Source organism: Podarcis bocagei, assembly GCF_964188305.1.
Source record: "Podarcis bocagei genome assembly, chromosome: 14".
NCBI classification, from domain to species: Eukaryota; Metazoa; Chordata; class Lepidosauria; order Squamata; family Lacertidae; genus Podarcis; species Podarcis bocagei.
The window spans coordinates 36,596,959-36,620,459 of NC_138139.1; the positions used below are offsets into that span (position 1 = coordinate 36,596,959).

At 44.9% G+C, this 23,501-nt stretch overlaps 1 protein-coding gene across 2 annotated transcripts; it reads right to left on the minus strand.

Annotated features, from left to right (window-relative positions):
* Positions 1 to 2,800: 2,800 nt before the first annotated feature.
* LOC308573485 (galanin receptor 2b-like) lies at positions 2,801 to 22,136 on the minus strand. Of its 2 annotated transcripts, none has more exons than XM_081170432.1 (3): positions 22,021 to 22,136; positions 6,157 to 6,546; positions 2,801 to 3,643 (listed from the first exon to the last, which is right to left on the minus strand). In XM_081170432.1, exons 2-3 carry the CDS (start codon positions 6,528 to 6,530, stop codon positions 2,893 to 2,895), a joined length of 1,125 nt encoding a protein of 374 aa, XP_081026558.1. In that variant the 5' UTR covers positions 6,531 to 6,546; positions 22,021 to 22,136; the 3' UTR covers positions 2,801 to 2,892. The 2 variants fall into 2 exon arrangements, with proteins under 2 accessions (XP_081026558.1, XP_081026559.1); XM_081170433.1 differs by lacking the exon at positions 22,021 to 22,136 and adding an exon at positions 11,902 to 12,135.
* Positions 22,137 to 23,501: the final 1,365 nt, after the last annotated feature.

Sequence of the window (23,501 nt, forward strand, 5' to 3'; positions counted from 1 at the left end):
TAAAAAAAATTCTACTTAATTCTTTATACTTTTCTATTTTAATATTGTTTATATTCTTCATCAGTTCTGCAACAAGACCTATATGAGGAAAGGTTGCAGCAATTGGGGCATTTTAGTTTAGAAACAAGGGGAAGGGAGGGAGGCATGACAGAAGTGTATGGAGAAAGAAAATTTTCTTCCTTTAAACCCCTAGAACTCGGGGATGAAGCTGAATGTTGGAATATCCGAGGCAGGCAAAAGACAGTCCCTTTTCACACAGTGCATAGTTAAACTATGGCATTTGCTCACACAAGAAGTAGATAGAGTCACAGAGGCTGCGTTCTACCACCACTGTTGGAGGCAGGAGGTCTCTGAATGCCCTGTTGCTGGAAAAGAGCAGGAGGGGAGTGTGGAGTTGGTCTCAGGACACAACTGCAGGCTTTCCAGAGGCATCTGGTTAGCCACTGTGAGAAAAGGAGGCTGGACCAGGCGAACCGTTAGTCGGATGTGAGTAGGCCCTTCTTACATTCTTAAATGCAAACTAGGTTTGGAGGAAAAAAATAATCCTGTTCACTTTTAAAGACGAACCTGCCTAACATGAATTATTGGGTTGTTTTTTGTAAAAAAAAGTCCTCATGAAAAGCCCATCAGCAGTTTAGTTCGAATTTCTCCTAATACACAAATTTCCCCTAATCCAACGTGGTTTTTGTATGTTATTTTCACCAATACATCCATTTCTATGCAGGCTTCACTCTTGTACATGCATTTGTATACGCATTGGCTAGAGAAATGCATTGCCAAATTTGGGACAGCCGAATCTTGAAGGACAGCTGTTGTTTCGGTTTGCGTCTTGTTTCAGAAAGTGCAAATTAGGTTGGTTCACCTTTAAGTGCAAGCCGAATTGAATTTGTTCCCCACCCCTCTCAGTAAAGCTAGATTTCCATAGTGATTTATGAAGCAGTTTTCTGAACGTAGTTCCTCTTTCTGCGTTGCTGCTGTTTATCTTCTGGAGTAGGATTCATCCATAGGGTGCCTTCCTGGCTTCCAGCCAACCATTGAAATGATAAGACACCCCTTAAATCCTTAAGCACAGAGGCAGATTTCGATTGTGCTGTGTCTCCCTCGTTCCTTCCAGCTGAAGTTGAGCTTGACGAAGGCTCCTATCAAGGATGGACTGAGCGCCCGGCATTTCTGCCCGTTGTGACTCACTGGGTGTATTGAGGCAAATTGGTTGTACTCAAGTGAAACTGTAGTGTGTTCTGCATAACTTGTGGCACGCACCCTTCAGTCGTGCTGAATAACAAGCTTCTCCCCCACCCACCCTCTGTGTTTTTGATTTATATGAAGCCAAGCGGTGCGCTATAGACTATCAGCCAGGAGTAGGAGCCAAGTCACATTAAAAAGCTGTGATGCTAGCTAATCAAGGGGCGGGGGGGGGGGGATGACCTGGTCTGCTCTAGGCTCCCAGAAATTATAAGCGAGCATTACTGGTAATTACACCACTCTTTGCTATGCCCAGTGATATTAAGATGTGAAGGAAAGAGATTTTGCACTGTCACAAGGCTGTGATTCAACAAGGTCTCCCAGCCCCATTGATGACTTGAAGGTGGATGCAAATGTCTTCCTAATCCAATCAGAGTCGGCCACCTCCCACTCCCATTGTTGCCACAGGGCACGGCGTGTACCCTGCTGCCTGCCAATTAGGATTCAATCTGCATAGAGAGAAAGCTCTTATTAACACCACAGGGGAGGACAATTATTTTATGTAGTCAGAAGGGGGGGGGGACATTTGTAATTTTTATTCCGCTCAAAAAAGCTTGTTAATAGACATTCAATAATGACTGCTAACTGGGCAATGGTGTTCTAGCCTTTGTGTGAAAACACCATTTTTTTATTTTTAAAAAATGCATGCTGACTTTAAAGGGAATAATAGACATGATAGGGTCTGCTGTTGTTCCCACTAATAAGGAACTCAGTTGGTGAGTACCAATGGAAATTGAACCAAAATGAGAAACAAGAGGGAGGGATCAGCAAGATCGGGGGAACCCAGAACCCTGAGGTCTGCAGAAGTAAAAGCATAAAGGATTCTTAAAGTAAAAATAAATGAAATGAGCACCTTAACTATGTACATGCCACCCGCCTCCCTGCTGACTATAAAATGTTTTGTTTTTTAAGTTGGAATAAGAAAAAAGAAATGATGCTGTGATGACTAGAATCAGTTCTTGTAGGCCCCCACTTGCCCCAATGGGCCCAAGTGTTGATGTGGGACCTCTTTGCCAGTGCCTCCCCCATAACCTTTGGGTGCTCATTTGAGGGGTTGAGGCTGGGCTATGGGCAGCAGTGTAGTGGCAAATTCAGAAGCGTAGGGTGCCTTCATAATAGTCACAACCGCACCCCTCACAGTGACACCCCTATAAGATTACACAGCCTTCTAAGATTATGCAATAGTTTTATAATTATACAATAGTAATCATTTAGGATATATTGCAATGATCAATGAAGGTCTCCATGTGTTGCCTTTCAGCTAGATGTGCACGTACATGGGCAAATGTTTCCAATATCTTCTTTCAGAGTGACTCAAGTTGTGTTCCCTGCGAAGTTCCATTCTTCCAGAGCTTGCAAGCCTTTCTCATGAAACTGAAGCGCTGAACTTTGGAGCATACACTGGCAAAAAAGCTCCCGTTTCATGCTAATTGGGTGGCTCTTAGGATGCCGGAGGCAGGGACCCTGCTGCAGAAATAGTAGCAGGCCTTCAATCCTCCTATGACCTTTAGCCCTGAAGTCCAGCCCCAGAAGAAAGAACATTGTGACGTTCAACAAAGAACTTCACCAAAGTTATCCTCTTCCCTCGGAGAACACCCTCTGGAATTGAAGCATCTCACTCCACTTGCCTGAGTTGCCGTTCAACTCAGTTTAAGAAACATGGAGGGTCCTGCCGGGTCCTGTGGGGACCACAAGAGACCTTGCATCCAGTTCACATCCATTCAGCTGCCCATTGTTGTCCTCGTTCATCTGAGAGACTTCTGTGGAACCTGCCTCAAAGCCGTGGACGGTATGAGCGGCATGGACAACGTGGACCCTGTTCCGGGCCTTCTTCCGCAGCAGGCAGCTGAAGACCTTCTTGAAGCCCTTGCGGAAGTGCTTGGAGACCAGGGCATAGACGATGGGGTTGAGGCAAGAGTTGGCGTAGGCCATGCAGTGGGAGAGGAGCCGGAAGGCGTAGGTGGTCTGGTTGAAAGGGAAGTCTCCGTAGAGGTAACGGAGCACGACGACGTGGTAGGGCAGCCAGCAGAGGCAGAAGAGGACAGTCACGATGATGATCATCTTGGTCACTTTGCGCTTGGCCTTCTTAGACTCGGACATGTCCTCCAGGGGGTCCACCGCCGTCCACAGGTATTTAATCGTCCGCGTGTAGGAGAGGCTGACGATCAGCACAGGGATGACGTAGCCAAAAGTGAAGGTGCAGGTGTCCATGATCTTCCGGCGCCATTCCTCCCATCCTGGCACACAGATGTAGCTGCCCTCCCATTCAATCAGGTCGTAGTAGCTCAGGTAGGGCCCTGAAAAGATCACGGAGAGGCCCCAAATGACAGCCATCGCCGCCACTGCGTTGCAGGGTGTCCGCAACTCCCGGGACCGCAGTGGGTATCGGATGGCCAGGTATCTGCCAGAAAAGTCAACAGAGTTAAGTATTGGTGAGGATTATCTGCACCATTTATCTTCTCCCTCTGACCACTCATTGTCATCCCACCATTACTCCCCAGGCTTAGCCTTCTTCCCTTGGGGGTGCCCCAGCTGGTTCCTCCCACCACTCCTCTGCACCCAACACTCACACACCCTAAGATCAGCCTAATTTTATGTGGCTCTAAGTCCGTATGCCCTCTGCAAGAACTCCGTTCGGAAGTCTGGCAAGAGCAATCTGCTTCTTCTCCCCTGGTAGGCAGAGGGTGGGGGGAGGAAGAGGGAGAAGGGAAAGAAGGGGGTGTTGCACCCCAGGGAGCAGAAATGACAAGCGACTGATAGGAACCATCTGTTTCTCCTCCAGGGGAGAAAACCGGGACGGGGGTGGGGAAAGAGAGAGAGTTTATTTTGACAGCTGTGGAAAGGCGTCAGATTGACATGACAGCCAAGAGCACGGGTTGGCCACATGTCACGTCCCAAGATGCGTAAGAGGAACTACCAGGCAGACCGGGGAAGGTCTGTAAGTTCAGAGAGTCAGGGGATTGAGCCAAAAAATGTGGGGCCCGGGGGTGTGTAGGGTGTACTGGATGAAGGCATTGTAAAAGTTAAAGGGACCCCTGACCATTAGGTCCAGCGGCGCTCATCTTGCTTTATTGGCCAAGGAAGCGGTCATACAGCTTCCGGGTCATGTGGCCAGCATGACTAAGCTGCTTCTGGCGAACCAAAGCAGCGCACAGAAACGTCGTTTACCTTCCTGCCAGAGAGGTACCTATTTATCTACTTGCACTTTGACATGCTTTCAAACTGCTAGGTTGGCAGGAGCTGGGACCGAGCAACGGGAGCTCACCCCGTCACGGGGATTCAAACCGCCGACCTTCTGATCAGCAAGTCCTAGGCTCTGTGGTTTAACCCACAGCGCCACCCGCGTCCCTTATGAAGGCATTGTAAGCTGATGCAAAACAGCAAGCCCCTAAATGCACATTGTCCAAACGTGCTCCAAGCTTTATTTCTTTTATTTCAAATGGTTGCAAAAATAAAACACTAAGTACTGCATAACAACTGCATTATGTTTGCAATCCTATGGCCCCCATGTTTGCACATTTGAGGAGGGAAGACAGGCAGGTAGTGAGGACAAAGAGGAGGGGGAAACAAGGCCAGGGACCCCTGGGTTCCAGCTGGCTGCATTGTGGGTTACTCAGATTTTTACTGAATTGGGAGTAAAATATCAAGCCAGGCAAAGCAGGTTTTATTAATTTATTGTTATTGTTGTTTCTATTTATTTATTTATGTATGTAGCGTATTTAATTAAATTATTAATAATCAGATTATAAACATAAATTTAAAGAGACAACATAGGGAAAATAGCATATATATTTGCAAAACCACATGCAAATGTGTGGGTTGCGTGCAACTAAGTTCTACTCAGAGTAATGGACTTAAACAAGTACATTAATTTCAGTGAGTCTTTTCTGAGTAACTTTGGTGAAAACATTATGAGAAGAGTTTAATAGTTCATTTTAATTTAAATTACAAGCTGCTTTGATTGTTCTGCTCTGCAAGATTACAAAGAGACAAAAAGGGGGGGGGATACATTTATGCTTCAGTTACTCATAATTTATAGAAAAATCTGAGAAAAGCAGAGTTGATTATATTATCATATTGTAGTATGTTTTTAATAATACTAATAATAATTCCTCCAATACTGAACTTTAAAAATTAGGGACTGAAATATCATGGACTGAAATGGGGGGGGGGGTAGAGGAGCGATCTGAAAAAAGGTGAAGGTAAAGGACTCCTGGAGGGTTAAGTCCAGTCAAAGGCGACTCTGGGGTTGTGGCGCTCATCTCGCTTTCAGGCCAAGGGAGCCGGCGTTTGTCCACAGACCTCTTTCCGGGTCATGCGACCAGCATGACTAAACCACTTCTAGCACAACGGGACACCGTGACGGAAACCAGAGTGCATGGAAACGTCGTTTACCTTCCCGCCACAGCGGTACCTATTTATCTACTTGCACTGGTATGCTTTCAAACTGCTAGGTTGGGCAGGAGCTGGGACAGAGCAACGGGAGCTCACCCCGTTGGGGGGATTTGAACCGCTGACCTTCTGATCAGCAAGCCCAAGAGGCTCAGTGGTTTAGACCATAGTGCCACGTACGTGTCAAACCAGAACCTGGGACACACCACAGTTTAAAGTCCTGCTTGACCATGAAACTCACTGGGGCTCCCTTGGGCCAGTCACTGCTTCTCAACCTAACCCACTTTGCAGAGTTGCCATGGGAGTTAAATGAGGAAGGGGGCAAACCATGTAAGCCACCTCAATCACCTTGGAGCAAAAGGTGGGATATAAATGCTCAGTTGGTGGAGTGTGAGACTCTTAATCTCAGGGTTGTGGGTTTGAGCCCCATGCTGTGCAAAAAATCCCTGCACTGCAGGGAGTTCGGCTAGATGAATCAGGATCTCTGATTATTATTATTTTTAGTGCAGGGGTCTTCATTACCTGTCTACAGAGACGGCAGCCAGGGTGAAACTGCTGGCGTACATAGTAAGGTAGATGAAGAAATGGACAGTCTTGCACATGAACGACCCAAAGACCCAGCCCTCCAGGGAGTAGATGGTGGCCTGGAAAGGCACGCAGCAGATGATGAAGAAGAAGTCAGCCAGGCTGAGGTTGAGGATGAAGAGGTTGGTGCTGTTGTGCCCCACCTGCCCGTTCCGCAGCAGCACTGCCAGGACCAGGCTGTTGCCAATGGTGCCCAGAAGAAAGATCAAGGAGAAGACGACAGGGACGATGACACTGGCCAGGCTGAACTGGTGGGCATCAGAGGCGTTCCAGTGCCCAGCCAAGCTGGCAAAATCTTCCTGTTCAGTCATTATTATTATTTTTAATCTGTAGGCGAATGGTGGGAGAAAGAGACTGTGAGGGTCTTGCAACGGAAGCTGTATATGAAATAATAATCCAAATAGTCCAAATCTTGCACCTAGGGAAATCTGGCTTTTGAACCCAGAAGAACCCAGAAGAAGAGCCTTGATATATTGGATGAAAGGTCCATATGCTCTCTGGGAAGCTTCTCCTTTATTCAGTCTTAAATTCAGTGTTCCATATTTCTGCAACAAGGCGATTTTTTAAAAAAACCATCTTGCGAAAATTCATTAGCGTTTTAGTGCAATTTCCCCCCTATAATACACATTTTTCAGTGTGCAGTTTTGAGTAGTAAAAGCATTTTTGAAAGTATTCTTACCCAATATAATTCATTTTAATGTTTTTTTTTTTTTGCTATATCTATTGCTATATATATATTGCCCCCAATATATGTATTTTGGCAAACACAGCAAAAGTCAGAGAAATATAAATTTTGACGAATCGGTTTGTTTCAGCTAATCATGCTAATGTATTCATTTGGGAAGCGAAAATTAGGGAGTTTCTCAAAACAAAATCGATTTCTCTCCCATCATAGGAACATAGGAAACTGCCTTGTTCCAAATCAGACCATTGGTCCATCTATCTCTGTCCTGTCTCCATTGACTGGCAGTGGCTTTCCAGGGTTTCAAGAAGGAGACATTTCCAACCTGGGACCTTCTGCATGCAAAGAGACAGTGTGGTGTAATGGTTAGAGTGTTGGACCAGGACACGGGAGAGTAGGGTTTAAATCCCCACCCAGCCATTGGGTGTGCTTGGGCCAGTCACCATCTCTTAGCCTAACCTACTTCACAGGGTTGTTGTGAGGATGAAATGGGGGAGGAGAACCCCACCTTGAGGTCTTTGGGAGATAAGGTAAAGGTAAAGGGACCTGTGACCATTAGGGCCAGTCGTGACCTACTCTGAGGTTGCGGCACTCATCTCACTTCACTGGCCGAGGAAGCCGGCGTGCAGCTTCCAGGTCATGTGGCCAGCATGACTAAGCCGCTTCTGGCGAACCAGAGCAGCGCATGGAAATGCCGTTTACCTTCCTGCCGGAGCGGTACCTATTTATCTACTTGCACTTTGACGTTCTTTCGAACTGCTAGGTTGGCAGGAGCAGGGACCGAGCAACGGGAGCTCACCCCGTCGCGGGGATTCGAACCGCTGACCTTCTGATCAGCAAATCCTAGGCTCTGTGGTTATATAGATGGTATATAAATGTAAGAAGAAGGAGAAGGAGAAGGAGGGGAACTATTTCATCCTTGCACCACAGCACAGGAGCCCTTGATCTGTTGAGCCCCAGCCCGAGAGTTGTTGAATGAAGCCTAGATTTAATCTGTGAGTGGTAAAAATTTGCCTTGAAAATGAGCAACTCCCAAATTGCAGATCTCTCATTACTCCGTTGTCAGTCAAAGTGTCTTAGGCTTTTCCCAGGAAAGGTTTTTAATCTAAATATTTGGCAATGGGAAACAAATACTCAGTGTTGAATTATGCGTGGAAGGGGAGGGAAATACAAGCCTGATATTTGCTACTACATCTCTAGTCGCTGTAAATTTAATGCTGGTATTACTTCACTCACATTCTGTGTGAAGATGATGGACTACAGCTGGGCAGAGCTGTTCCCAGTGCAGCAATAAGATTCAAGGGGCGAATCAACACACTTGCCCAGAAAATCGGTTTTATTACGCTAGAGAAATATATGACTCTGACGTCCGTCCGTCCCTCTTCCGCACCCCCCCCCGGCTTTTCGATTTTGTTTTGTTAAATCAACAGTCGTGAGCCTTGCACAGAGAAAGGAGAGTTATAATCGCCAGTCTCTCTTGCAACACAGCTCTAAATTAACAGTTTTGGACACAGTTTGATGCTTTAGCTAGGATGTTGAGGTGGGTCTGGGTTCAAATCCATGCTCGGCCAGAGGGGGGCCATGGGACCTACTTTACAGAGGACAATCCTCTGATTGAAGGACTGCCCTCCATTTGAAGGACCAGAAAGGGTATCTGGGCCAAGACCAAGTTAAAGGCAGAAGGTGGTATTCAGCTAACATCCCATTCACACTATACATTGAAAAAGCATCGTGAGTCATTGCTTCTGCCCAAGGAATTCTGGGAAGTGTAGTATGTTAAACATGCTGGTAATTGTTAGGGGATCCTTATTCCCCTCACAGAGCTACAATTCCCAGAGTTCCCTGTGAAGAGGGACTTATTGGGAATTGTAGCTTAGGGGGGATAGGGGTTCTCATAACAAACGTCATCTCCCATAATCCTTTGGGGGAAGAAATCATGACTGTTTAAAATGGGATGATGTGAATGTGGTCAATAACTCTAAATTAGGCTGTCGTTGTTGAAAGTGGGTGGATTTTAGGCAGAGGGGCTGGGTGTCTGACCTTACAAAGGACAGTCTTGTGTGTGAAGGGGCTCTCTGGCCCAAGTCTGGTTTAAAAAAGTGAGAACAGGAAGAGCAGAAACCATGAAGAACATTGGAGGAGCCTGGCTGCTGGATCAGGCCAGTTGCCCATCTAGTCCCACAAGCAGGATCTGAGCACTATGGTGCCGTCTCTGCTTAGCCAATGTGGCTAATAGCTATTCATAGCCTCAGTCTGTTGATACGGGGCCAGGCTGCCCATGAGGCAGGGTGAAGCAGCTGCCTCAGGTGCCAAAAGCTGAAGAGGGGCCACCCCTGCAGGTCCACTGGCAGTAGGGCAGGTTTCCAATGAGATCCACCACAGGTAAGGGAGGTCAGAGAGGTTTTGGTGACATGGCGGCCCTTTCTCATTTTGCCTCAGGTGGTGAAATGGAAAGATGGGGGGAAAGGTTGCCTAGCAACAGTTAGCTCTGGGCAGCAGTCTTAGGAGACCCACAGCTACCTCGTCACCATCTTCTCCACTGTTGTGATAAAATAAAATATAAATAAGAGAGGACAATTTTAATACCGGGACCAAAGGCCAGGCACTGCAAGAACATAAGAAGCTGCTTTATAGTGAGTCTAGCTTAGTATTGCCTACACAGACCGGCAGCAGCTCTACTTGGAGATGTCAGGGAATGAATCTGGGACTTTCTGCATGCAAAGCAGGTGCTCTCCCACTGAGCTAGGGCCCTTGCGCAAAACGCAGGAAGCGGCCTCATACTGAGTCAAATCCTTTTTCCATCTAGCTCAGTAGTGGCCCCACTGACTGGAAGCAGCTCTCTGCGAGTAAGATGAAACAGATCTCTGCCTCTGTCCAGATTCATTTAGAACTATGGATTTTATCTAATATAAATGTCTGCATTGGTAAGCTTAATTGTGTATATCTTCAGGATGAAGAGATTCCAGGTTAGAAGGTATCCTTTTCTGTGCTCAGTCACTGAGCTTGCTGAGTGAGCTTTTGTAAGACTCGTTCTTTCAGCCCAGTCTACCTCACTGGATTGTTGTGAAGGTAAAATGGAAGGGGGGCACAATATGTGCCACCCTGGGAGAAAGAAAGAATAAAAAAATAATAAATAACAATTTTTCAGGAAGTCATCATCCCAGTCACATTCCATTTCCAGAAGAATCATTCTACAGAAAGCAATGGAGGGTTATGCCAAGATTATAGTGAGGACACGCATCAACGTATATGGCTTAACCTCAGCTGGGACTCCTCACTGCTTAGGGCATTTGCAAAGTATCTTTCCTCATCTCTGAGTCTTACAGTCAGAAGGGGACACTTCCAGGAAGATAAGCTCGCCACCACCACCATGCCTCTCATTTTTAAAATATCAAGCACTGTCTGTGAAGTTGAAAAAATGCCTTATAATAAATAATAATAATTTTTTATTTATACCCCGCCCTTCCCAGTTCAAAACCCAGGCTCAGGGTGGCTAACAACAAATTTAAAACACTTTAAAACACTTAATTATAAAAGCATAAAATACAGAATAAAAACATGAATAACAATAAAATTCAAAAATCAATTAGATAATCCCCAGGGCTAGCTGGCTGAATTGGTCCTACTTGGGCCAATGAGGAGGCCAGGGGAGAATTAGCTGTGGGGTCTCAGAGCGGGTGATCTTCATAAAAGGGGAGGGGGGAGAGAAGGGAAATAAAAGATCAGGCTGAATTCAAATTAAAGGCCAGGTGGAATAGCTCTGTCTTACAGGCCCAGCGAAAGGAGGTTAAATCCTGAAGCCTTGGGGTGATGATGAGCATCCTGGCTTCTCCTGCCCCAACCCAGAAATGCCGGGGGGGGGTAGGAAAAAACCACAAACAAACACAACTTACCTACTTCTGTGTCTTTAACACAAACACACAGATGAGCCTCCCCTGCCACACACACACACACACTGGTCTCCATATGACACTTTACCTCCTTAATTTCTTTGCATATTTATAGGAGGAGGAGGAGGCGCAGCCCTCTTCTAACTGCTCCCTCTTACTATCTCTTCTGCAAACTAGAGTAGAAGGTATCTCATTTAGAAAGTCCACAGAATACCTGCTATGCATGCAGGAGGTCCCAAGTTCAATTCCCAGCATCTCCAGGTGTGACTTGGAGAGACTCCTAAAACCCTGGAGATCTGCTGCTAGTCAGTGTAGACAATATTGAGCTAAATGGACCGGTGGGTCCATAGAGCATCCTGTGCTCTATTATGACAACTTCGGCACGGCAGAAGATTTTTTGTGCTTATTTCTTATTTCAATAACCCACTGTTGGTTGTTCACACACTCCCAGAGTGAGGAACATTTGAAACCGCTTTTAATATTGTGTTTTTAAATTGCCTCTCCCCCCCCCGGGACTTTAATGGTGAAGGGCGAATAAGAAATAAAATGAATGAATGATACAATACAATAAAACAGTATTTCCTTCCTTTAAATGCAACTTCATGTAAGAACAGATGAGATATTAACAAGGTGTAACTCCATCCTCAGCCAAGATTCTCAGGGTGTTACAGCCACATTTGTAGCTGGTACCAAAACACTCTGACTGCTGGCACTGCCCGCATCTGAGAGCAAAGAGACTATCAGAAAGTCAGTGTGCCACAAGATTCTGGTAACAGCAGCAACAGCAGCCACCTAATTTTGCCCCACTTACATTTTATTTCTAAATCCACAACATCACACAATATATAATTATGCAAAAGAACCTTAACACAACTGTGACAATGCAGTACACAACTGTTTACCATGTGTTAAAAGAGAAAATTTGCAAGCACACTAAATACATCCACTTAGCAATGACCACCAGGGACTGCTTAGCCTTAGTCTTGGTAATAAATGCAAGTAGCATTTGCCTTAAAACCTCTCTGAGCAGACACATCCACAGACTTGTCCCTCCTGCTTTTGCGTCTGACCACTTTATGTCTTTGTGCAAGTTTTTCAGCTCCAGCCTACCTGATTCTCACGCACCAAACTGCTGCCTCTTCTCCTGGGCTCACAGATTTCCATTCACCTCGCCTGGCGCCTCAGCTCCACACAGGCAAGAGAGAGGATCCTGCCTGGTTGCTGCAGACCTTCGCTGCCACATCGTGGCTCCGTCTGATCCTCAGCCAGTGATGTCGGCTCCGTCCCTCCCTCTCAGCTGCACACCTCCTGCCACTGTTTCTCCACCCTCCTCCTCCTCTTTCTACTCCCCCTGATTCCACCTGGGCATTTCTCTGGCTCCGTACCCACACTGGGATGCTAGGATCTGACCTCTTGCCCTCCACTTTAGTCAAGTCTCCCCATCGCCTCTGACTGAGTCCCGAGACCTGGTGGCTTGTGCAGATTCCATTCTCTCAAAAGCCATGTGTGTTCAGTCCAAAGCACACCTTGTAGCTTGCTAGAGATTGGGGGTGGAGAGAGATTTGTTTTGCTTCACGTTTTGAAGTGAAGCGAAGCTTATCCGCTGTTCCAGAAACAATGCTCAAACCGAGAAACATGATTCTCTTTCCAAATTCGCACTTCTCCAGATTTTGCTTTGCTGCTCTGCGATCAAAGCGATGTGTACCAAAAATGTATATGTTTCAGAGAGAAGTGTGCTTAAAAATGCACAGATAAGTGAAAATGACATACAGAAATTCATTCTGTTACAGGAAGTTGCTTGCCAAAATGTGTATACTTAGAAAAATTACGTAAGAAAATTGGGTCTATTAGGAAAAAAATCCGCACTAAAATGCTGATGAATTCGCGAGGACTTGAATCTTTACCAGAAACTGATGCAGAAATATGATGTCAATATTCCCCATTTTCAGATATCCCCTCTTCCTGCCCAGTTGAGAAAACAAGGTCCAGAATATGGCCTGCCATATGTGTTGGATAGCCCCATGGTCGTCATGGCAGCTCTGAAGTCCTGAGCCACCTCAGAGCCAGTAGCCTTGGCATGGATGTTGAAGGCTCCCCAAACCAGTAGTCTGGGAGTTCTCAGGGAGACTGTTCAGGGAGACTGCAGGGCAGTGAGGTGGGTGATAAAGTAACAGAATCCCTAATCTGTCCCAATTGCCTGTTGACAGGAACACACCAGCCTTTCTCAACCTGTGGGTCTCCAGATGTTGTTGAACTACAACTCCCATCACCCCTAGCTAGCAAGGCCAGAGCTCAGGGATGATGGGAGTTGTAGTCCAACAACATCTGGGGACCCACAGGTTGTGAACCGCTACTCTAGGCCCTCCCTCAACCAGAGAGCGAGAGAATTTCTACAAACCACAGCAACTCTCCCTCCCTGACCATCAAGTCCACCCTGATGTTGCACCGAGTAACCAGATGGGCAGAGTTTGAAAGGACGGCCTGAAAACCAAGCCTTATGTGGAACAGCTGAAGGAGTTGGGTATGTTTAGCCTGGAGAAGAGAAGACTAAGAGGTGATAGGATAGCCACCTTAAAATATCTGAAGAGCTGTCATGTGGACAATGGAGCAAGCTTGTTTTCGGCTGCTCCAGAGGCTGCGACCTGAACCAATGGATTCAAATGGGAAGAAAGGAGATTACATCTATACATTATGAAGAACTTTATGGTAAGAGCTGTTCAACAGTGGAAAGCCCTATTTCAGAAGATGGTAGACCCTCCTTCACTGGAGGTTTTTAAGCAGAGTTTGGATGGACATCTGTGAAGGATTCTTTAGTGGTGATTCCTACATTGAAGGGGGTTGGATGTTTTGGGACTACAACTCCCATCATCCCTAGCTAACAGGACCAGTGGTCAGGGATGATGGGAATTGTAGTCTCAAAACATTTGGAGGGCCAAGTTTGCCTATGCCTGGATTAGATGACCATTGGAGTCACTTCTAACTCTTCTATGATACTAAATCCCCTATTCAACCACACCAAGGCCACATTCAGACCATATGTTTAAAAAACTAAGGACCACTCCAAACAGTCATGCCTCCGCGCAAAGAATTCTGTGAGCTGCCATTTGTTAAGGGTGCTGAGAGTTCTTAGGTGACCCTTTCCCCCCTCCCAGAGCTATGATTTCCAAAGTGGTTTAACAGTAAAGCCTTCTTCCCTGAGAACTCTGGGAATTTTCTGTAATACACGCTTCTCTGAATTTTGCAACACAGTTCTCTAGCCAAGCAATGTTTACAAAAATGCATAGACTAGTATAAAGTGAGCATATAAATGTGCATATAAATCTGTGAGAAGAATATGCAGAAATGCATTATATTATAATCAATTGCTTTGCAAAAAAAAACCATTTGCTTACAAAGAATGTGTTTATTAAAATGTTGATGAATTTTTATTAGGAAGGTTTTTTTCAAATGGCAAATTGCTGCAGAAGTATGGAGAACTGAATTCATGATTGGAAAAAGGAGGAACACAGAGAACTGAAACTGACAGATTCCATTGCTATTGGCAACCCTATCTTAGAGGCTGCTGCAAACACAATTATCTTGGTGAGTTGCAGTTCAGTTGTGAACGGTCCCCCTTCCTCAATCCAGGCTGACCAAGAGAACACCTAACCTGGATCCAAATCATTTGGGAGACAGTAGGGGTAATGCTACATTAGCAGTTTTTTATTGTTGATTTTTTTAAAAAAAAGAAACATTATTTCATAGAATCATAGAATCATAGAGTTGGAATAAACCACAAGGGCCATCGAGTCCAACCCCCTGCCAAGCAGGAAACACCATCAGAGCACTCCTGACATATGGTTGTCAAGCCTCTGCTTAAAGACCTCCAAAGTAGGAGACTCCACCACACTCCTTGGCAGCAAATTCCACTGTCAAACAGCTCTTACTGTCAGGAAGTTCTTCCTAATGTTTAGGTGGAATCTTCTTTCTTGTAGTTTGGATCCATTGCTCCGTGTCCGCTTCTCTGGAGCAGCAGAAAACAACCTTTCTCCCTCCTCTATGTGACATCCTTTTATATATTTGAACATGTCTATCATATCACCCCTTAACCTCCTCTTCTCCAGGCTAAACATGCCCAGCTCCCTTAGCCGTTCCTCATAAGGCATCATTTCCAGACCTTTGACCATTTTGGTTGCCCTCCTCTGGACACGTTCCAGTTTGTCAGTGTCCTTCTTGAACTGTGGTGCCCAGAACTGGACACAGTACTCCAGGTGAGGTCTGACCAGAGCAGAATACAGTGGCACTATTACTTCCCTTGATCTAGATGCTATACTCCTATTGATGCAGCCCAGAATTGCATTGGCTTTTTTTAGCTGCCGCGTCACACTGTTGGCTCATGTCAAGTTTGTGGTCAACCAAGACTCCTAGATCCTTTTCACATGTACTGCTCTCAAGCCAGGTGTCACCCATCTTGTATTTGTGCCTCTCATATTTTTTTTGCCCAAGTGCAATACTTTACATTTCTCCCTGTTAAAGTTCATCTTGTTTGTTTTTGCCCAGTTCTCTAATCTGTCAAGGTCGTTTTGAAGTGTGATCCTGTCCTCTGGGGTGTTAGCCACCCCTCCCAGTTTGGTGTCATCTGCAAATTTGATCAGGATGCCCTTGAGTCCATCATCCAAGTCGTTGATAAAGATGTTGAATAAGACCGGGCCCAAGACAGAACCCTGTGGCACCCCACTAGTCACTCTTCTCCAGGATGAAGAGGAACCATTGATGAGCACCCTTTGGGTTCGGTCAGTCAGCCAGTTACAAATCCACTGAGTGGTAGCATAGTCAAGACCGCATTTTACCAGCTTCTTTACAAGAATATCATGGGGCACCTTGTCGAATGCCTTGCTGAAATCAAGGTAGGCTACATCCACTGTGTTCCCTTCATCTACCAGGCTTGTAATTCTGTCAAAAAACGAGATCAGGTTAATCTGACATGACTTATTTTTCAGAAATCCATGCTGACTATTGGTGATCACAGCATTCCTTTCTAGGTGCTCACAGACTGTTTGCTTAATGATCTGCTCCAGAATCTTCCCTGGTATTGATGTCAGACTGACTGGGCGATAATTATTTGGGTCCTCTCTTTTCCCGTTTTTGAAAATAGGGACAACATTTGCCCTCCTCCAGTCTGCCGGGACTTCGCCTGTTCTCCAGGAATTCTCAAAGATGACTGCCAGTGGTTCTGAGATCACATCTGCCAGTTCTTTTAATACTCTTGGATGCAGTTCGTCTGGCCCTGGAGACTTGAATACATCGAAACTAGCCAAGTATTCTTGTACGCCAGCATGGTGTAGTGGTTAAGAGTGGTAGTCTCATAATCTGGGGAACCGGGTTCGCGTCTCCGCTCCTCCACATGCAGCTGCTGGGTGACCTTGGGCCAGTCACACTTCTTTGAAGTCTCTCAGCCCCACTCACCTCACAGAGTGTTTGTTGTGGGGGAGGAAGGGAAAGGAGAATGTTAGCCGCTTTGAGACTCCTTCGGGTAGTGATAAAGCGGGATATCAAATCCAAACTCTTCTTCTTCTCTACTATCTCCTTAGTTATTCTGGGTTGTGTTTCCTCTGCTGAATCATTTGCTCCAAATTCTTCAGGTTGGGCATTGTTTTCTTTATCGGAGAAGACTGAGGCAAAGAAGGCATTGAGGAGTTCAGCCGTTTCTGTGTCCCCTGTTTGCATTTCACCATCTTCTCCTCTGAGTGACCCCACTGTTTCTTTGTTCTTCCTTTTGCTACGGACATACCCATAAAAGCCTTTTTTGTTGCTTTTAACCTCTCTAGCAAGCCTGAGTTCATTCTGTGCTTTAGCTTTTCTGACTTTGTGTCTACATGTGCTGGCTATTTGTTTGAATTCCTCTTTGGTGGTTTCCCCCCTTTTCCATTTTTGTACACATCCTTTTTTAATCTTAACTCAGTTAAAAGTTCTTTAGATAGCCACCCTGGCTTCTTTAGGCACCTTCCATGTTTCCGTCTCATTGGTATTGCCTGACATTGTGCTTTTACTATCTCCCTCTTAACAAACTCCCAGCCATCATGAACTCCCTTTCCTTTTAGTATTACTGTCCATGGGATCTCACCCAGCACTTCCCTAAGTTTTATGAAGTCGGCTTTCTTAAAGTCAAGAAATTGAGTCCTAGTATGCTTGGCTGCTCCTTTCCGCTGTATAGTAAACTTCAGAAGAGCATGATCACTCGCGCCTAATGATCCTTCCACTTCTACTCCACTAACCAGGTCATCAACATTGGTTAGGACCAGATCTAAAATGGCTGTTCCTCTTGTTGCTTCTCCCACTTTCTGGATAATGAAGTTGTCTGCAAGGCCAGTGAGGAATCTGTTTGACCTTATGCTCTTGGCTGAGTTTGACATCCAACAAATATCCGGGTAATTGAAGTCCCCCATTACTACTATCTCCCTTCCTTTTGCATGCTTGGTCATCTGTTCCAGGAAGGCATCATCTATGTCCTCCCTTTGGCTTGGGGATCTATAGTAAACTCCCACAATGAGGTCTCTGTTATTCTTCTCTCCCTTAAGTTTGACCCAAATGCTCTCACTTTGGCTTTGAGGTTCTAAATCTTGGATCTCTTCACAGGTATACACATCCCTGACATATAACGCCACTCCTCCTCCTTTCTTGTCTGGTCTGTTTCTCTGAAATAGATTGTATCCCTCCATTATTACATTCCAATCATGGGACTTATCCCACCAGGTTTCAGTGAGATTTAACCTTGTATATATCTTCTGATATACATAAAAACGTAATGCTGCCATCATTCAATCCCTATTGGAAGATTTGTAGTGGCACATCACAACCTTGGATTTGCATGAAGTCAGGGGGTGGGACAAGCGCAAAAGAGCAGGTTGCTCAACAGCTCCAAATCAATTTGGGCATCAGAGGCAGGGGCCAGGGCTAATGTTGAACTAGGTTTTTAATTTTTGTAAAACAAACTTTATTAAATCTCTCACATTGCATAAAATACATATAATATTCAGATTATTCTTATTTAATATTTTGCTGCATAGGAAATTATTAGAATCATCTACATTTATAATTTATTCTTCCTAAATTCAACAAGCAGTTCCATTTATCCTTACATTTTTTTCTCTTTCTTGTCCCTAATCAAACATATTATTGTGGGGGTTAGAAAATACTGCATCTCCTTCTCTCCACCACAGTAGAAAGCAGGAGGATTCAATCTTGTGGGGTGCCTGATAGGGTTGCCATATTTTGTAGAGCAAAAAAAGAGGACACATTTGCCGACTTCTACTTTTAACTAGAAGACAGGAGTGCCTGGCGTGCTCTGGTCCATGGGGTCACGAAGAGTCGGACACGACTAAACGACTAAACAACAACTTTTAACTATGGATTGCTAGGGCGACTCTCATTTTCCATACCCATGAAAAAGATGGTGTGTCCTGGAAAAAGAGGACATATGGCAACCCTAGCCTGCAAGCCCCTGCTCTGAGGGGAAGGCGCTTGTGGATGACTATCCTGATAGCGCCTGCAGCTCTTCCACCTGACACCCCCCTGACAGCTCTGGTCTACTCCAGGCAGTCCAACCCAGAGTGATTTGGTGCTGCCTTGACCTGACTCAACCCAAGACCAGATGCCCCCAAACCAGCCTAATCTGGGATTCAGAATTTGGCTGGATTTGGGACAAGTCCCTCCTGCGGTGCAGGCACAGGCTGAAAAGAAACGAAATCATCAAAATTAGTTTCTATCTAGAAATGACTTTAGGAGCAGGAACCTGATGACATTCAAACCAATCTTTTGCTCATCCTCTAGCAATCATTCCTTTACCACTGACGGGTAATCTTCAGAGGATGCCGATTCATATAGCAATCTTTTGCAAAAGTGCTGCTGGTCTCTCCAATAGCATACAAATCAAATCCAGTGGTCTACAGATCTCTCTGCCTTCACAACCTTTTTTTTTTAACTTTAGGAATGGTAACTTAATTTTGCACCGTGTTGTATTAAAAGTGGGAAGATAATTCTTTTTAAACCTGCCACCCAATATGATGTATTCCCCCCCCCCATTGTTATATGAGGAAGGGGGGAAATCTTGCAGTTACAATCCCTCGGTTTAATGAGTTTCAGATTTAAATGCCATGCCTACTGTTTTATCTACCTGAAATAGGCATGGCATCATGGCGTCTTGAAAGGGATCTTTCCCTCTGACCAAAAAGTTTGCAGTTGCTTGTTGGGCTTAGTTTTAGGAGTGCCAAATGACCAGGAAAAAGAATAGACTTGCCCGTTGTTGTGCTTTTAAGAGTTGCTTGATAGGTAGAGGTTGTAATGTGGTGCTTTCTTCCTTCCATTTTCCACTTTCAAGCCCCTTGTGTCGAAGTAGGTCAGTGTGCCTTGCTATTAACCAGAAGGTTGGTGGTTCAAGCCCACCCAGCTTGAATTAGATAAGCCTGGATAGTTCAGCATGGTGCTGATAATACCAGGGTTGCAGGTTCAATTTCTTTATGGGATGGCTGCATATTCCTGCATTTCAGGGGGTTGGACTAGATGATTCTCAGGGTCCCTTACAACTCTGCAATTCTATTATTTGATTATTTGCAGGAAAGAGACATTGACACCTGCTAATTCCTGCCAGCCCAGCAGATATGAAAGTGATCAGTTTAAAAGTTGGCAACTAAGCAGAAAGCTAGGTCTCAATTCCACTTGTTGCTTTCTGCAAAACTTTTGCAGGCACAAACAGTATTAAAAGCAGGCTTCAGCACTGGATCCATAGCAACTCTTTATCACATGGCTTGATGTGCTCTCAGAGGAAATCATACAGGGGAAAACATGGCTGCTGCTCCCATATGTCTACATAGCTTCAGATTGTCAATTGTTTTATTTATTATCATTGTATTTTTATGGTCAAGGATGAAGTGTTTTGTGTGGTTATCTGCTTCAGGCACTGGAATAACTTGAGATGATTTGTTGTTGTTGTTGTTGTTGTTGTTGTTGTTGTTATGCTTAAATCCCATCCTTCCTTAAGGTGGTGTACACAGTTCTCCCTCTCTGCATTTTATTCTCACAACAACCTTGTGAAGTAGGTCAGACTGAGAGACAGTCACTGGCCCAAGGTCATTCAGTGAGCTTCATGGCTGAGTTAGGATTTGAATCCTGGCTTCCTAGGGCCTCATCTGACACTCCAAACACTACACAACACTGCTCCTCTTCCCCTGTGGCACACGCTGGCTCTCTTGACTGGTTCTCTTGCCCCCATTTTCTGTAGGAATGTCACACTGCCTCAGACCCTTGTCTTATCTATATATATATCCTTTTGTTTCTTTCCCCATCAGCCTTCCTTTGAATCTGCTCACCCTAAAGACCCGCACTTCAAACTCATCTCCAGTGCTATTGATGCTTAGAATTCTCTCCACATCCTCAGTTAAGGTAAAAAATAGCCAGACCCTTCCCCTAAGACAACTTGCTTATTCCCTTTCATCTCCAGAGAGAATTTCTGCCAAGATGGAGTTTGGAGCCGATTTTTTGTTTAAAAAATTACATAATCTGGTACATTTGCAGCTGCCTTTGCTTTTATCCTTTGGCCTTGAAATTGCATCTTCAGCCTGCTAGCTCTGCGACTCTCTGTTCAGAGTAATTTGGGAGATATGAGAAATCTTTTTAAGCGAACCGTTTTCCATGCAGAAGGCAATTTGGCAGAAGTGGGTTGTGATTATGCCCAGATTGCTTGAGATCAGTGAAGCTTGCTCTGTTAAGGTAAGTGTGGTATTGTCCCCACAACTCACTCTGCTTTCAGCGAGCCCCCACCTGCCAGGCTTCTTACTTATCTACAACCAGTCCAAGGGGTTGCAGTGCACGCCTCCTGGTCTCAGTGTCTCTTGTAGAATGCAGCAGGGAGGGGGATGAGGATGGGGACACCTAGAATGAGTTGGCTCTGCCTGTCATTGACTCTGGCGCCACCTACTGTTGGGCTCCCTGCCTTCCACCCTACCAGTCCCATTGAGCACCACCACTGCTGAAACTCTTCCATCCTTTGTTCACTCATTGCTCTCGCTTTGCTTGTCATTAGTTTTGGTGCCACCTACAGTTGGACTCCCTGCCTCCCATTCCACCAGTCCCAATGGACACCTCAGAACATTACTACTGTACTTGAGATTACCCATGCTAAGCAGGTGCTTCATAATTGACCAGGCCTCCAGGGCTATATGGGTTAAGTTCTCTTGGCCAACCAGAAACCAGAAACTTGGCCAACCAGAAACCAGAAGCCTTTCTCCTGGGCATTGTCGGCCCATTGGTGTCAAAGAAAGATAGAACATTTTTAATGTACGCTACAACAGCAGCAAGAATACTCATCACAAAGTATTGGAAGACACAAGACTTACCCACTCTGGAAGAATGGCAGATGAAGGTGATAGACTATATGGGACTGGCTGAGATGACCGGCAGAATCCGAGACCAGGGGAAAGAGACGGCGGAAGAAGATTGGAAGAAGTTTAAATTTTATCTTAAGAAATATTGTAAAATTAATGAGTGTTAAAATGTTGTGCTTATAAAAAGTAAGTGGACTACAGCTGTAAAGATTAAGTTAAAAGAAAAGAAAAGAATATAATTAGATAAAATTAAGGGTGAGGATTTGCTGAAATAAATTTTGAAATTGGAATGCAGAAAGGGGAGGTATGAGGAGGTCGGCGAAGTAAGCTTTAAGAAAATAAGGACTTGAAATTGTACATGTTTGTTTATGTGTGTATGTTTGTATTGTATGTGTTTATATAATTTGTGAAAATTCAATAAATATTATTTAAAAAAAAAGTTCTCTTGGCCAAAAGGCATCAGTGGCGTAGCGTGGGGCGTGCAGGGGGGGGCCGGCCGCACCGGGCACAACATCTGGGGGGCGCTCGCACTCGCAGCTCTCTGCCCCTACCTGGCTCCACGGATTAAATTACTTGCGTTGCCCCGGATGCTGACAACCCACGCTACGCCACTGAAAGGCATACTTAATTGTTGGGGAAATCTTGTATACCTCCTATGGACTCTGGCCCAAATGCCTCAATTCCACTAATTTTGAATACATTCTTGGGGTTTTTTTAAAAGCAAACAAATCCTCCATGTATTTAGTAAGCTAGGACACTGAGGAGAATTTTCCTTTCTGATATACTAGCTTTCTACATTCAAGGCAGTTAGGGTTGTTGTCTTTTTTAAGATAGGTGAGGATTAAAAAAAATATGAAGACCATTCCCACACCTGTAATTTCAAGCGGTAGAGTCCAGAATTCTGCTACCTTGTTCTCCAAAATGTGTTGATTGCTTCTTATTTTTCCCAAAGCCTTCAATCCAAAAATATCTGCTTCCCGCAAAGGGAAAGTCACAACCTGAAAAACAAATATCCATTCATTAGCCTTCTAGGTGATATTTTTCTCTGAACCCCACTGTGGCTGTAATTACGGTATACTAAAGTCACCCAGTGTGTTTCGGGAAGAATGTGACTGCAATCACTTTAATTAACAGGTTAAATGTGACATCTTAAAAGTTCTTGTGGAGAGAGTGTGGGAGTGGAAGAAGGGAATCTTTGTGTGCTGTGTAAAGAGGTAGTGGTTTGGATTTTGTTGGTGGAAACCTGAGTTCAGATCATGGTTGGACATGGAGCAGACTGAATGAGCACGAGCCAGTCACTGTCACTTAGCGTTTTCCTACCTGTAATTCTCAGAACTCAGAAGAAAGATGGGCCACAAACATGACAAATTAGATACTCTCTAAGTGGACCCTGGGAAATTCTTGAAGCAGTTGAGATTATTTAGTTTGCCCACAAAGTGTTCTGGTGACTTCTCCTTGTTGCTCAGTGTTGGAAGTGCAACAGCAGGGATCATTCCATTTGTAACTTAAGGGTTAATTCTGTTATCAGGAAATCAGCTAACCTAGAGGGGTGGTGATGGAGCTGTTGCTTAGCAACCTGGCAGAGTGACACGATCTCTAGTGAGATAGCATGGTGTTCTGATTTTCTGTGTGGTTCTTAGGAACTTTTGCTCTGTACATTTAGTTGCATTTCTTCCTGCTATGTACAAGGCCTGAACCTATAAAGACAAAACCTCTCTGCTTATTTCTCCTCAAATTATACTGTTTTGCTTAGTTTCCTCAGTACAATGGCACCAAGACTTTTCTCCCTGAACTCTGCCTGTGTTAAGTGCCTTTGCTAACACACAGCTGAGTTCACTATTAGGGTGAGAAACACAACACACACAGTGTGCATTTCTTTGTTCCATTCACCACTGGCATGTGGCTTTCAGAACACTGCCCAGAAGGGAATACAGCCATCAATCAGAAAGAGGTTCCCTGCCCCTGCTGTAAATGAATGGATACTATTATGAGTTTGGGGTGTTAAACTGTATGTCAGGCCCCTCTAATCCCTGAATCCAGCAAGTGTTAAAATCCAACAAAGGCTTCTGATTTTTGAAATAGACAGGCTAGACACCTGGTGAGATGTAAGGAGAACAAAGAAAGGAGCTCTGTGAGCAGAGAGTGAGAAGGACAAAACTCAAATCCGGGTGAGTGGTTGTGGGCCAGAAGCAAAGCAGCAAGCAGAGAGAGAGGGTTTGCTATGCCGGATCTCTTCTTGAATTCAAGACTGTGGCTATGGGAGAAATAAGACCTTATTAGAATGTTAATGCTGTGAACTGCTCCATTGTAAACTCAGGTTGTATATATGTGTAAAGAAACCATATATCATAA

Excerpts from the sequence above, each read along its gene's own strand:
- LOC308573485 (XM_081170432.1), bottom strand. The coding sequence starts at position 6,530 with ATGACTGAACAGGAAGATTTTGCCAGCTTGGCTGGGCACTGGAACGCC. Across the intron at positions 3,644-6,156 it reads GCTGCCGTCTCTGTAGACAG|ATACCTGGCCATCCGATACC; the intron begins GTAATGAAGACC and ends CTTTTCTGGCAG.